The 15,982-nt window shown below is 41.1% G+C and overlaps 2 protein-coding genes across 3 annotated transcripts in view; both read right to left on the bottom strand.

The window, feature by feature from the left end:
* LOC109036570 (ecdysone receptor) overlaps positions 1 to 15,982 on the bottom strand; it is a 289,601-nt gene that overhangs the window by 65,724 nt on the left and 207,895 nt on the right. For both annotated transcript variants that reach the window (XM_019050871.2, XM_019050872.2), the window contains one exon: positions 451 to 1,352. In XM_019050871.2, the coding sequence (XP_018906416.1) occupies positions 451 to 841 (391 nt within the window). In that variant the 5' untranslated portion in view covers positions 842 to 1,352. The remainder of the gene's footprint in view (positions 1 to 450; positions 1,353 to 15,982) is intronic.
* On the bottom strand, positions 1,240 to 15,717 carry LOC140224636 (uncharacterized). Its single transcript, XM_072300655.1, has 2 exons — positions 12,723 to 15,717; positions 1,240 to 1,352 (listed from the first exon to the last, which is right to left on the bottom strand). The coding sequence occupies exons 1-2, from the start codon at positions 15,715 to 15,717 to the stop codon at positions 1,240 to 1,242; spliced, it is 3,108 nt and encodes a 1,035-aa protein (XP_072156756.1).

Below are 15,982 nucleotides of genomic sequence, written 5' to 3'. Positions count from 1 at the left end.
GTTCCGGAAAATATTCAGGTCGAAAATCTCAAAAGTTCCGGAATCCAGAAAGTGGGAGCCCCTGCATCATACCTACTCTAACCAGGTTGTTGTTGAGCTTTGGAGTGATTTCAGAGAAACCAGTGCACACGTGTTTCTCGCGAACTTTACATAGAATCATTAGTCAAATCGCAAATTCCTCACACATGCAACATCTCATTGAATACCACTATTACAGTTCTGAGGACGCACTATTGCGATCATTTCCGTCCTCCTGGTTTTCCCGGTCGCTAGAGAGACACCCTGGAGTGCAATTATTGGACCTACTTCTTCTGATATTTTTAAGTTTCTCGGAAACTAAATGCCGAGTGCACTCTGAAGTCACTCTTCGATCGGTACGCTCTTCGTAGTACGAATTTCACACAAAATTGAATTTTAAACGATTGAGGTGACAAATATTGTCGGACTTACCTATTCTTCCATTGGTGGGACTATAAGGGTCGTAGCTGCCCGAAGACATGGGGGATGAGTATCCATTGGAGGAGATGACAGTGAACTGGTTGGCGGGGGGTCCTGGCGAGGGGGTGAGAGGTACGGAAGTTTGCGAGGTAGGATTGTGATTATGGCCGGAGTGGGAATGGCTGTTGGGCGAGTGGGCCGTCGAGAGCCAGTCGTCCGAGCGGAGCGTCTTGCTGCTCCCGAGGCCGCTGAAGAGCCCGTTGCTCGCCACCACGCTGAGCGGCCGCCCCACCGAGATCTCCGGGGCCCCGAAGCACGGCGAGTGGACCCGCGACTCGCTCTTGATCCCGTCCCCAGGGCCCGGGCCCCCCCGCATGTACGCTGTATCATGTTTCAAGTCCATTTTGAGCCCACCGAGGTTCCGGCCGTATCAACATAGAGTAGTCGATGTTAGCTCATCGGCCGACGACAACCGCTTCGCGCGCGGGGCCAGTCGCCGCGCGAGCATTCACAAAACGAAAAACTCGCGAAAATAAATTCTCGACGTCACTCGCGGAAATTCCTGACGTCACTGGTTAAGATTCCTGACGTCACTGCCGCTAAACACTCCGGAATCACTGATTACTATCGCGATAAACGGCTAAAATAAAATTTCTCGATCTAACGAAACTAACAACGGTTGAACTCTGTAGCTTCTTCTAGAGAAGGGAGGAAAAAAACTATTCGTAGCCCGCGACGAGTTTACACGATTAGATATGACTTTCTATTTTCTTTAGAAAAAAAAACGGGGGAGAAATGTGACTAGAAAAATTGAAGCATCCCGACGCGGAGAGATTCATGAAGCCGTTGACGATGAGATGACGTCATGCGCTTTTCGATCGGTCGCGATTCTCTTTTCCAATTCATAGGTGCCCCTGAAACAAAAGAAATTAACGGAATGGTTAGAATCATGAGTGAATAAATTGAATGATGGTGTGGAGTGATTATTCGCTGTGACGCGTGGTTTTTATGTAATGGCAAGTACTAAACATGAAACAGGGCCTGAAAGCTATTAGGTGCGAAAAAAAAAACAACTTTTGAATAATTTGTGTACAGAATCACTGAGCTTTAAGCCGACGGTAGCATTGCCCGTTGAGGAAAAACAAGTTTACAGTTATGATTTCTAAACAAGGATAAATTCGTGTGCAATAAATCGTAAAACACAAAGGAACGTAAATACATTTTATTTCAGCACGGATAAAATTTAACGGCTTAGACAAAATGAAGAATCATGAATTTCATTGAGATGAAAAGAACTGCACGATTTCTCAGAGGGTTGATTAAGCACCACAATTTTCTGCGGTTTGCCCAAAGGTGATCGAAGTGGAGATTGCTGGTTGTGGTACTAGGCGCTTTAATTTTAAGAATCAAAAGGTGATAAAGCCACGCATGCGCAACTGACGAACCTCCTAGCCTTGGTTTTTGCCCAAAAAATAAGAGTGTGAATAAATTAAGATCAACCTTAAAACCCCCTTAGGAATGACCATTAATAATTTTAGAGAAATTCCAGACATTTTCTGACGATTCCTGACTTCTTACAGACTAAGAACTGAACACAAACATCTAGACTTGAATCCAAGAGGAACGCATTGTTATTAACCCCGCTCAGCCCGTACCTGTAGAAAGGATTATAATGTGACGGATTCGTGCAGACAGGGTGTCTACTAAAACAGGCTGGCCAAAAATCAGTACTTTTCCAGTACATTCCCGAGAAATTCAGTACCTCCATAACAGAAAAATTTAGTTCGTTTTCAGTACCTCCATTTGACGAGATTCGAAAAATTTCAAAAATTTGATTTTTTCGCTCAAGTCGCGCAAAAATGACAGAAAAAAGACAAAAATTCCGGACCTCTTTGCTGAATTTCCGCAATTTTTCAGTACTTCCGGACCGCCAAAAAAAAAAATAAACCCGAAAAAATCCTAATAAATCCTTCCCAATAAATCAGTACGATTTCCGGACTTTCCAGAAATTCCGGACTTGTAGACACCCTGACAGACTCTCCAAAATACTGAAGGTGTTCAAAACTTGTCCAAGATTTCCCTACTTTAATTTTTCCACAAGTGAGCTACGAACACACTACTGACTACACGACGCACCATATACGATTGAGTCTCCTCCCACCCAAGACAAATAAGTTGAAGAAGCCGCTGAAACGGGCTCGGGCGATGGCGAAATCGGGATAGGAGTCTTCCGTCAACCCACGGAATATCCCGGCTCAGCCTTGAGCTTGGCGAGCGAGTCATCCGGAGGAGAATCGGGGGCAGAGGAAAGACGATACTGAATTAATAGGCACGGCACCAAGATGATAGGCACTTGATTCACGATCGAAGAGGCCGTTTTCAATACCGGCCATCGACTACCACGCACCGGGACTCAGACCGAGCAGCCTATCATTATGGGCTTGTTATTATTATGATGTAGGACTAGGAGGGGGGATGGGGGGTAGCGGGGGCCTAGATAGCGCACACGCCTTGTTGTCGTGCGGCCCTAGCAATTTGCCACCGTCATCCCCCGAGCAGGGTTGATGGCTTGCCGCGCAGTTAATCGATTGCTTTGTGCGAATGCCTTTCAGACAAAACTTCACTGAAAGGAAAAATAGGTAAACAAAATTTCTGAGAAAAAAAATTAAATTGAGTAAGAAATGAAGTTCTCTTAGCGTTTCCATAGTTTAAATGAAAGATTTGTTCACTGGAAGAAAATAAACACATTGGATCTAGAGTCCAGACTCTTAAAAACATCGACAAGAAACTGGACTCTTGATTCAATCAGATTTAAGCTTAAATCAAAAGGAAATCCGCTCAAATTAAGAGGCTTGGTTCTTGATTTAAGCTTAAATCTGATTGAATCAAGAGTCCAGTTTCTTGTCGATGTTTTCAATAGTCTGGACTCTAGATCCAATGTGGTTTTTTTTTCCAGTGTTGCCCAAAAAACAGATTAATGGTTATCTTCTAACAATAAGATGCCGTTCATAACATACTTAACGTTCCAGGGGGAGCGGGTCGAGGAGAACTTTACGTCATTTTTTTAAAGTGTTTAAAATCCGAAATTCAGCGTTGTGTATTCAATAAATGGCCAAGGATGAGAACAGTGGCAATTACATTCATGACAAATAACATTAACTGTCTATCATGTGCTTGCATGAATTATCACTAAGTGAACTGCGTCAATACATTTTTAGATGTCCGTCATTGGACTTTGTAAAATTTGGATTTTTCGATTTCAAGAGGGCATCTGGTCGGGAAAGATGAAGATTTGTCCACATGCAAAGCCTCTGTGTCGATGGTTCCTTCAATACGTTTGTTCTACCAATCGGTGATGAATAAAATCTGCTCCACTTGCTCAACGAGAATCATTGATGAGGCGTGGTGCACGCATGAAATACACTATCACGATAGCATTCAGAATATTTGAAACATGATAATTCATTATTTTTTGCTGGTATCAAGGATTCCATGATCAAATACAGTATTGTTAAATGCACGAATGAAGTGGCCCTTTATTCACTGGGATAAATGTAGTTTTTGTGGCCACACTGGATCGTACCGCATCTCACAATCAGTATTACGCAATCGGCACGGTCGCGAATCGCACGGATCGATGAGAAAAATCGATTTATCGACATCGATGGCGGATGGTTGAGTCCACCGATCAAGAGTCGCGACTGACCGCAGTCCAGAGCCACAAGCCTCTGAGTACCAACGCCGTCAGATCGCCAAATACACAATCCAAAAACATAAATAGAATACATGAAAATTCAGCGCAAACTAAGCGGTGGTTGCGTGGAAGTAAACCAGTGATTTCCTGGTTTTCCTGATTAATTTGGTGAAAACGGGCGATAATCTCGATAAAGATGACCATTTGTCCTCGAGGCTTCTCAATTTCGCACCACAACTTGAACATCAGTCGTCAAACCCACTGAATCTGGAGTGGGATGCGAAAATGACAGCAACGGCTTCAAAATACAACTATTCGTACTCGAGGGGTGTTGTTATTGCATACGCCGTGTAAATGAAGGGACTCTGGCACTCTGGCAGTTTCTGCACACACTTCCGAGATGGGGTTCATCTCGAGTTTGACATCCAAACAATGTGCCTTGCTGTCTATCAAAAGACCTCTTCCTTTCAGAGCTGCGAGCAAACAACAGGAAAAAACCTTTGCTGATATTTTTCCGGCCATGTGTACCTGACTGAATTCTAAATCAGGTGGAAGGCGGGTGGATTTTATCAAATTTTTCTCAAAAATTCAGGATAGATAAAAAAAAAAGTAACTAACGAAACTGGAACGCGAGAACGGGAAGAGCGAGTTTAGTTTCTGAGAAACTGTGGTCAGTTTCACATCATAGATACAGCTACAACACTTTCAGAAAAAAGTCAAAACATGACGGTTTCCACCGCTGACCGATAACGCTATACTTCAGAAATTAACGGAAATATTAAGGGGGCAAAACACTTGTAAGATACAACGGTTTACATCTACCTACTAGACAGACTTTGATAGCGACTCCAAATTATAAAGTTCGGAATTCTAGATTTGCAAGAGACATACTAAAAAACCGGTATTGATTAACCAGTTAGGTTTGCAGGAATTTCCATTCAACTCGATCAGGATGATTCTAGAGCGAAACTCGATGGAAGCTTGGAATTTTCGCTCTTCAATCGAAGGCTAATCTTTTTTTGGACACCAGGGATCGAGGAAAGTGAGGAAAACGCGACATTCTATATCTAGCGAGTTTGAAGTCCAACCGAACTAAACTGAATGAAGACATTTTCATCTTTCGCTTCATGTGGATACCGCCGAGTACCGCGTAAGAAAAAAGTCTGTGCCCTCCTTGGAGCGATGATCTGGCAAGAAAGCCACTGGGCATTACTGCCGACCTAGGGAAAAGCACCGTATGAGCCATCGGGCGTTGCCAAATTCCCTTCGACAAATCAGGAATTTTCAGGAAAATGTGCGAATATTTCTCCTTCCATTTTCCGGAGGATTTCGTTCGTAATTCGATCTGAAGAGTCCGAAAATGCCAAGGATAAATATTCATGACATCCTTCGAAAATGAATATTTTCTGATAGGAAATTCGGCAACACTGGAATGCTCATACGGCGTTTTCACTTAGCACGGCGGATTAGCCACTGAGTCTGTGGGTAAGATTCCAAGGTGAGCAACTGCGTCACAGGTCGCCGCAACCCGTAACCTGCACGCGGTCCGACACCCCCCTCCCCCTCCCTTCGCCGTTCACCCGACTTCTTATTTGCCACATGAAAACAAATCCCCTCGCTGATGCCCCTAAAAAATTCAGTCCACCGATGGCAAATTCTGCTGCTTCGAGAACGGTTTCTCGCTCCGGCGTTCAGAAATTTTCTTTCCCCAACGCAACGATCGCGAATTAAGATCTGCGTCCTGCGTTTTCTACATCGGATGAATTCTGGAAACGTTACTTTCAATTGGACTGAGTTAAGCAGAAAGGAACCGACCCACATTTGGGAAAAAATTGAGTTATGAGTGGTTTTGAACTCAACCACTGCTCTACTATCTATCGCAAAAAATTCAAAGTTTTTGTTGGAGCAAATTTTGCAGAAGTAGAACTTGAAGTTTATCCTTTACATTGAGTCTTATGCAGGAGCCAAACTTTAAACTTCTTTTTCTCGGTTCGATCCCGATGTGGCTCGGTTCCTTTCTGTTTAACTCCGTCCAATTGGAGCGCGCTAGGCATAAAGGTACCTAGCCCTCATCAGCTACTGCCAAATTTAATTCGGCAATATTTACATGAGCACGATTGCGCGGAATTTTATGCAAATTTCAGTGAATTTTCTGCATAGTACGAAGCAAATTCTTTAACACTTTCAAAGACATCCGCACAAACGCTCTCTCGTACAACTTTCAATTGCGTAGTTAAATGTGACGATAGCTGATGAGGCTTGGTTCCTCTCTGCTAAACGTGGATTTACCGTCGGAGTGCGAATTTCATTGATAACCGAAGCTGTCTATGAATGGTATGGTGATGAAAGTCGATTTTGGAACGCACTAAATAGCACACGATTACCATCGCGTAAGCTCATGAAAATTTGAGGAGTTGGAAATCTTCCAAAGCCACGTGAGAAACTACTACTGAAAAGATCTGCAGAGGAGAAAAGACTAGAGTTTCCACGAGAAACAGGACCAGTGGGACAACTGTAGAATCGATATCGAATAACTTCAAGCTATATTTGTCACAGCTAGCACAGCGATATATCGATCAAGTTCATTGGGTTTACGATTCGAAAATCGACCAGCAAGAAAGCTTTAATTTATTGTGTAATCATTTGGATGGTTCTTTGCTAGGCCATAAACCAATTACTAGGCGGCTCTTCAGTTCCTGAAAGTTTGGTTATACAGGGTGTCCGGAAGTTAACGTACTTAACTTTCAGGATCGAAAAGGATATTACTTTTTTCCTGTACACACACATATGCCTAAAAAGGCTTCATAAGTGAGCTATCGTTTTCGGGCATATGTGTGCAGAAAAAAATTCATATTTTGGCCCGAAAAATCGATCCTGAAGTTAAATACGTTGACTTCCGGACACCCTGTATACTGCTTATAACCGCGCGTAAAATTAATGCACATCAGAGCTCATTGATGATGATCAAACAAAATTCCTCCATGACATATACATGAGCTGAGGCACCTCGAGCGGATAAAAATTTTCAACTCTCGAATGAAAGAGACCGAAAAAACAAGTTCGAAAATAGAAGCATAATTTTAAAGGTTGTCTTAAAAGCTTGAGCGGGATGAAAAGAAAAAGAAAAGAGGAGAATCGATCGGGATATGCGGGCGAGGGCGGAGTCGCTCGAACGAAACGCATTTCGAGGACTCGCAGAAGCGCGCGAGGAAAAATTAAGACGCGCGAATGAGCGAATTCAATTACGGCGAGTATTTTTAACGGCGGAAATGAAATGCAAAGCAGAAATATTCGCGTAATGGATCGCTCGAATTTTGGCACGACCGTGACCCCCGGAAATCGGGCACTACAGGTCATCGGGTTTTCCTCTCTCTCCCGATATCGAGCGCACCAAATGACTTCGTCTAGACGAGCATATAAATAGTCCGCCTCGGGCCGATTGGTGATTGGATAGGTGCACACCGCTGCCGTGCTACGGAAGAACGCCGTACAAACCATCAGACGTTGCCAAATTTCCTTCGACAAATCACAAATTTTCGGGGAAATTTGCAAGTATTTCTCTTCCGATTTTCCAGACGATTTCCTTCGTAATTTGATCCAAAAAGCCTGAAAATTTCGAGGTTCAATATTCTGAACTTCTTCAAAAATAAATAATTTCTGGGAGAAAATTTGGCGACATTCGAATGCTCATACGGCGTTTTACTCAGCACGGCAGACCGCTACGATCGCCTAATGACTCTCGCAGAAGACAAAGAAGATTCCTCGCCTGTTTCGAATTCAAGTGTTTCAGACTTCAAACGAATCCAAAGCTGTTTTTATCTTGCCATGTGCACAAAAAGAGATTCCTGGCTTCTACGACAAATTGAGTACTCAACGCATTCGAATGAATTTTACCATTAACTAGAGTGAATACGTATCAAAGGCGTTCCGTTTAAGGATGTAGGGGAGACGGTGCTTTCCCCCATGCTAATACGGACATTTAACCGTCAAAATAAAACCGATTCAATTACGGGGGATTAATTGGATAGTGTCGGTGCAAAATTAATTATTTTCAAGAACTGAAGAAAAAACTAGGAGGATGTCGCAATTCCAAATACGTTTCACATACTGAAACTGCTGAGATTGTTTCAGCAACACCTTTACTTGAAAATGGAGGGAAAATGTGCGAGAGAGACAGTCGCTTTCAAATAACCGACTGTAATAAGCATAGAACTACATCAACGATCAAATAGTTGGGTTCGGTTGGGTCACGCAACTAAACGAACTCCAAGGCAATGCGTGGAGTATCACCCAAATTGAAGGCGCGTTCGATTGCAAGTCGCGCTAATGGTTCCTCACGGCACTATGATTGAAAATTAGCATGTGCTCCTGAAATGTTTCACTCTTTTAAAATAAGGATGACGATTAACGGATCCTCGGTATCAGAGAGGGTTATTTCATATTACAAATATTTATTGTTCACGGTTTTATGATTGCATCTCTCTTTCCAGGAAATTCTTGATAGCAACGCCAAACTTCTTGCTCTAAATTGAACAGGCGTCGTGATCATTTTCAGAGCACATAAGTCGTTGATCTCATTCATAGCTAGCTCACGTTTTAAGACGAAAAGAGCAGAATATAATATAATTTTCACAAATATATTTATTCATGATCAAAACATGCGGTATCAAAACTAAACCACAAAAGATACTCACATCCTACGCCTGTACGTATTTGTAGGGAAGTATTCGTGCCTGGCAATTATCTTTGTAGTATTAACGATGAATTGAAAGTGTTCTGTCATTTTTTATCCTCGCAATGAAACTCGCCGTTGGCGCTGCAGCGCTACCGGTGAAGTGGCGAGTGCCTGGCTGGTCAAAACGCCTTCAATTTTGTGCGTATGCAACATGGACATCCATAGAGCTCGAATAGTTGCATCCAGGTGTTAAAATGGATTTGTATATTCAGTTCGTCGCATTCGACACTGTTCTCTTGTTTCTCTTAAACCGGGATTTGATTCTAGCGTTGCCTTTTGTGTCGATGAAGTAAACTGTTACAGATTTTTATCGCGACATTATCAACTTTTTTTCAAAGTACATTAATAGTTCCTAAGACCATAGGAGCTCAGCCCTCTGATTTTGAGAGGAAGGGCCACTAGATAAAGTAAGAATTGGAGCACCACGTTTAGAGTACCCTCTTCAAAAGCATACGCCGAGAGCGATTATAACGTTCGGAGGTCAACTTTGAAGCGAAATCTAAACATGTACACTTATGTCAAATCAAGTGGAACAGAAACCTTGTAGTTCATAAATCTTATTCAACCGTGAAAAGTCGGAAAATTTTGCTATCAAAGCATACATTTTCGTGAGCTATCGAAAATGTTGCATATCGACGGTGTAAGTCGGCAATCACATATTTCGTTTGCGGTGTCTGAAAATCTCGGCCTCTCTGTTATTTTTTTAGAGGAGAACAAATTGACATCATTCCTTGAGGTTTTTGTAGAATTTTCTTCACACCGAGAGGAAAAATCACGGCAGTTTGAAGGAGTTGCGGTTGAGTAGTTTCCCGTTTAAAAAATAAAGTAAGACAGGAAGTCTGCGAAATCGCAAACAGAGTTATGTGATTGTCGACTTACATGGTCGATATCTCATTCTTACTATTTATCATTGAACCTCGAATTCTGAACTTGATTTGTCTTGAGAGACGTATTTTTATATCCCAGTCCTCAAAAAGTCAGATACATGTCGCCATGCATGCTCACAAACCCTCAACAATCAGAGAAACTTTAGGCGCTTTTGAAATGCAAGAAAACTTTCCACCGTGTCAGTGTGACGAAGATGGGAGTTTCTTTCCTTGCGGCATTATAGCTGTTTCCAGAGTATACTTTTGCTTGGATCGTTTAAAGGGTTTTAATAGCCGGCGTCGGCTCTGAGGGCTATTTTATCTCAACAACTAAAATACCGGCGATATCTGCCGTAGCAACGGGTCGACGAGCAACACCGTGTGCCAAGAAAAAACACCGTATGAGCTTTCGAACGTTGCCAAATCTCCTCCGATAAAACATCGATTTTCTGGGCAGATTGAGAATATTTTTCCACCAAATTTTTCGAGACTTTAATTTTGTATTTGATCCGAAGTAATACAATATTTCGAGGAAATATTTCGGTAATTGCCATCGGAAACGAATAATTGATCCGTGGGGAATTTGGCTGTGGTCGAATTTTGTTACGGCGGTTTTTCTCGAGAGCGGGGGATAACCGTGGCAGATGATGGAGTCGCGCGCTTGCGTTCCGACACCGGATTACCTTGACGTTTAAAACGTGATCCGCGGCGAATGTTAGTCACCGCGAGCGCGACTCCCATGGAAATGCCTTCGCGGCTCCAGCTCTCCGATCTACGATGACTTTCAAGTGATTAACCTGACCTGAACTTGACCCAATCCAAAGCTTCACTCGAATCGAAGCTCGCCTCGCCCCCTCCCCCTCCCTCTCGCGCCGTCCATCGTCGCACGGTGAATTGAGTCAATGGGAGAGGTCGGACATGATTTAAAAACTTTAAAAGCCTATATCTTCAAAAATACGAAATTTTGATATTTTAAAAGTAGTTTCATTGGATTTTTCGTAAAATTTTCTGTTATAACACCCATTAAAATTAAAATTGTGATGAGATAAACGAAAAATTTTACAATTTTTGTCAAAAATTTCATGTCCGACTTCTTCCATTGACTCGATCCATCGTGCGTCGTCCGAAATTGTGCTGACGCTCGGATAACTGCTTCGCGCCTCCCTCGAGACTTTCCAACGTCCAGAGGGCTCGTTATTTTACCGTTTTCGCTGAATTTTTCATCGTCCTCATTTTGGGGGTAAAAAGGAAACACTGGAAAAAAAACACATTAGATCTAGAGTCCAGACTCTTGAAAACATTGACAAGAAAAAGGACTTTTCATTCAATCAGATTTATGCTTAAATCAAAAGGAAATCCGCTCAAATTAAGAGGCTTGGTTCTTGATTTAAGGTTCTTGGTTTAATATGCGACCCCCGGGGATTCAGTCTATTGAGAGTGGTGCTTTCATCTTACAGTACAAATTAACTCGTGGGTAAGGACTGGAGCCATTGGATTCTGCATTCGAGATAATACTCCAGTTGCAAGACACATATGAGGTCAATGTTGATCGACTGAGTTCGAGAATCGTGCATAAAGAGACCAGTTCAACAGCGCATTGCACCAACGGGGGCCCACCGGCCCAGGCGGCCCGGACACTCGGACCCGCATATGAGATTCCCTTCATTGTTGTTCTTTCGTCATGGTTAGCCACCACTCTCATCATTTCATCGATCAATTTCATGCGGGTAGGTCTCGCGTACGGCGGTCGCACCGTTCCAAAATTACCCGTTCGATATTTGCGAGGAAAAAGTGAAATTTTAATAACTTCTATCCGCATGCACCTCTCAGTGTGAGACGGGGATGATATGGGTCACATGCACGTTTATTCGAATTATCATGCTGAACTGAACACCGTGCTGGAGCCGGAAGGGTTCTCAAAAGTTATTTTAAACGCTACCTTATATTTTCATAAAAGACAGACATTTTTCGAAATCGGTTGGAGTTGAAATGCGCGGGAAAACAATTTATCAGGCTGCGAGCCATAATGAAAAGGTTAATTTTGAAGTCTACAAAATGTTTGGTTGGGCATTGGTGATTTGTGTTTTTCAAAACATATTTTTTTTTTCGATTTTGTATTATCATTTTTATTTACTAATTTTTTTATTTAAAAAAAAGACTGGGAGGTAATGAGGATAGGTGTTTTGGGTATATTTCGGAGTAGTCATTATTGGAATATGAATTACATATTTTATTGAAAGAAAACAGAGAACGTGGTCCGACGAGGAGATGTATTGGCGAACTAGCTAACAAGGGGAAGGGGCTGCTATACGCAGGTGCTTATCAACATTGAAATAGGACTCGCAGTATGAGTCGCCATAAAGCGACGTTGTCAAGATTATGATTAATTCCAGGGTTCAACACTCCCCCTTAATCTTGACATTTCTCTAATAAAAACGCTTATTATAGTATGGGGGATACATCAAAACCTATGTGTCCTTCTTACGGAAGAACTCTACTCCTCATCGTTACAAAAAGAAACTTAATATTATTACAAGTAAATAAATTTTTAATAGTGTTATGTAAACATAGCAAAGAAAACATAGAATTATGTTGAAGATTTCAGAGAGTATTTGAAAAATACACTGAAAAAAAAGAAATAATGAAAAGCATAGTAAATAGAATTATTTCAGAAATTATTTCACAACCCTATCTCTGAGAGATATGAATTTTAGTTTCGGGAGGGGTTTGGTGAGCATATCGGCAAGTTGTTCGCTCGATGGACAGTATTGAATTTTGAAAAAACCCTCCGAAAATTTCTCATGCACGTAATGGTAACGCACATCTATGTGCTTGGATCGTCTATTGAATTGACCCTTTTTTACAACTCTTATAGTCCCTTGGTTATCTTCTTTCAAGATGCATCGAACTTGTTTGTCCGTTAATTCTTCTATGAAGGATTTTAAAAACAATAGATTTTTCAAAGTATCCGCCAACGCAATATACTCACTCTCTGTGGTTGACGTGGCAACTATTGGTTGCCTTCGGGATGCCCAGCTGACTGGGTTGTCGTTCAAAAGTACCATATATCCCGAGGTGCTTCGCCGGGTGATTAAATCGTCAGCGTAGCTGGCGTCGCAGAATGCTGATAAAGTTAACTCAGATTCGGTTGACCGTTCAAACATGACACCATCCCCAGTGGTGCCCCTTAAGTATCTCAGTATTCGTTTTATGATATCAATATCATTTTTCTCAGGCTTCTCCATGTGACGACTTGCGTAGCTGACAGCAAAAGAAATGTCAGGACGCGTCTTGTTACTGAGATAAAGCAAACTTCCAACGGCTTGCCTGTATGGGAAATCGTCGGCGGAGTTTCCGGTTCTCTCTATCATCTGACCGGGCTCCATCGGCGTTGAAACAGGTTTACAGTCACTCATGTTAAAGGAATTTATGATTGAGTTCGCATACGCTTCCTGTGACAATTTTAATGTATCGCCCTTGGCCTCGATTTTTATGTTTAAGTAACACGTAGGGTTCTCCTCCAATGTAAGCTTAAATTCTCTCTGCATGGCTTTTACTAAATGATTTTTCTCATCAACATTTTTATACACAACCAGACCATCGTCAACATGAATGGCGAGCCAAAGTGTGCCCTTAGTATTTCTGAAAACGCACCTATCAGATTTCAGCTGTTTTAATCCACATTTCGCAAGAAAGTCAGTCAATCTTTTAAACCATTGTAAAGGCGACTGTTTGAGGCCATAAAGTGCTTTCAGAAGTTTGAAAATTTTATTCTTATACTTAGTATAACCTTCGGGTATTTTCATGAAAACATTCTCCTCTAAATTTCCATACAAGAAAGCACATTTTACATCAAATTTCAGTATTTTATAATTGTATTGGAGAGCTAAAGCAAACATAATTTTTATTGAACTTTCGTTCGTTACGGGACTAAAAATTTCTTCATAGTCGAAGTCGTCTTCTTTTTGCTCATTTCCCCGAACGCATAAACGAGCTTTGTATTGACCATTATCTTTAATTCTAAATACCCATCTATTAGACAGTACTTTTGCCCCTTTTGCTTCTTTTTCGTCCACTAATTTGTAGACTTCGTTTTCTGCCAACGAATTTATTTCGTCTTCGATAGCAGTTTTCCATTTGCGACCATCTGGTCCAGTTACTGCGTCGGAAAATGTCAAAAGGATACAACTACTCGGTACTGGATCTCCATAGAATTGAGTTTGTTTTGTAACACGTCCAGCACGTGTTGCGACTTCGTTTTGTTCTTTTTGAAGATTTTCTTCCTCTGTCTCATTTTGAATGTTTTGAAGAGGCTCTCCCTCCGTCTCGTTTGCATTATTTTGATGAATCTCTTCCTCTGTCTCATCTTGATGCATTTCCACCTCATTCTCACTGAGATTCTCGTCTGATTTTTCTGATTCACTCTCCTCTCTTTTAAACAGATCCTCAAATGGATCACACACATTTTCTGCATCCAAAAGTTTATTGTTACTTGGTTTTATAAATGCAACGTCTCTTGATACTATTATTTTTTCGTCTTTTTCGGTTAAATTAATGCCTTCGGCCATTTTTACCAGTTTTAACATGTTATTTTTACCCAAATGCCCCATTTTTGCGTGCCAATCTAATGCAGGGCTAGTGAGGAAAGCGTTACCTTTCATATCCTCATCTTTAATCTCACTTGGTTCACAAACCTCTGCATTTGCAATAAAGAGACCTGATTCATCCTGAGTACCTTTAAATACAAACTTACCATCTTTTTTAATTGTTACTTCATTTTTATCAAAGAATACCTGACCATCCTGCTGGGTTATTACACTTATGGAAATTAGATTTCTAGACGCTTCAGGGATATAATACACATCACGTAAAATAAATCGATCAAAATGAATCACTCCTATTCCTCTGGCGATCAAAAATTCGCCCTCTTTGGCAACACCAATTTTGTGATCACACTTAACGAATTCAGTGAAATATTCTCTAGAACGACAGATATGTGACGTAGCACCGGAGTCAATGACCCATGTTTTGACGTCACCGTCGTACAAATTGTTTGCCATAAGCACAGGTTTACCATTCTTATTTCTCTTATTTTTCTCATCACTTTCATTCTTATCTCTAAAAAAACATTGTGCCTCTAGATGATTAGTCTTCTTACAAATTCCACAAGGAGGATAAGACCCTTTATTTTTGTTATCAGTTTTATCACGCGCACTGCCATTTTTATTTCTACAAAATTTGGCAACATGATTCGGTTTGTTACATAGATTACAGACAATTTTATCCCTACATTCTTTCAAACGGTGCCCTATTCGATTACAATTGTAACATTTCTGCACTTGTGCTCTGAAAGCTAAGCCTTCAGGTTCAGCCTTTTGGCTTTTGTGACGATTTTCCTCAGCCATGAGTCGTGATTTTAAAGTTACCAAAGTTTTACTCTCAGTAGCTGTGGCTTCCCAAGCTGCAGAAAAATAGCTGTAATGACTAGGTAGGGTTGTTATAATTTTAGTTATTAACATTTGCTCAGACACGTTTCCCTTAATAGCATTCAGTCTTGTGTAGAGATTTTCCAGAGTACTCACATGGCTCATGATGGAAGTACCTTTCTGATATTTAGCGTTGAAAAATTCCTCCAGAAGTTGGCATCTTTGTTCGGTGTCATCTCGTTCGTAGAGTTTCAAAAGTACATCCCACATTGCTTTTGCGCTGTCACAGTTCATGAGATGAATCATCACACTTCTCTCCACCGTTTGGACGATCACTTTTTGTGCAAGAGCGTCTCCTTTCTGCCATTCCTTGAGTTGTTTTTGGTCCTTCTTTCCATCTTCTCCATCCGCTGCAGGTTTCACACTTTGTCCCGTCAGTATCTCGTACGCATTTCCGGCTTTCAAAACAATTGTAACTTGGAATTTCCAAAATTGAAAATTACTCGTATCTTTCAGTTTTTCAATGTCTCTAAGTTCATCGCGCTTGATGTTATCCATTTTTAAGTTTTACTTTAGTCTTTCAGATTTCACAAAGTTCAGAATGATTTTAATTTTTCTTATCTTTCAAAAGTTCAAAGAGTTCCGAATTTTATAAAATTCAAAGTTATTTTAATTTTCCTGAACTTCTAGTTTCACAAAGTTCAGAATTAACTACCGTCACTTCAGTTCTTCACAAAATTTTTAAATGTTTTAATTTTAATTTTATTTTTCACACATTGGGTTTTAATTTTTAATTTTAATTTTATTTTTCACACATTGGGTT

This window comes from Bemisia tabaci, chromosome 5 (genome assembly GCF_918797505.1).
Source record: "Bemisia tabaci chromosome 5, PGI_BMITA_v3".
NCBI lineage: Eukaryota > Metazoa > Arthropoda > Insecta > Hemiptera > Aleyrodidae > Bemisia > Bemisia tabaci.
The sequence above is the reverse complement of the archived record's forward strand: the minus strand, read 5'-3'. Positions and strand labels throughout refer to the sequence as shown.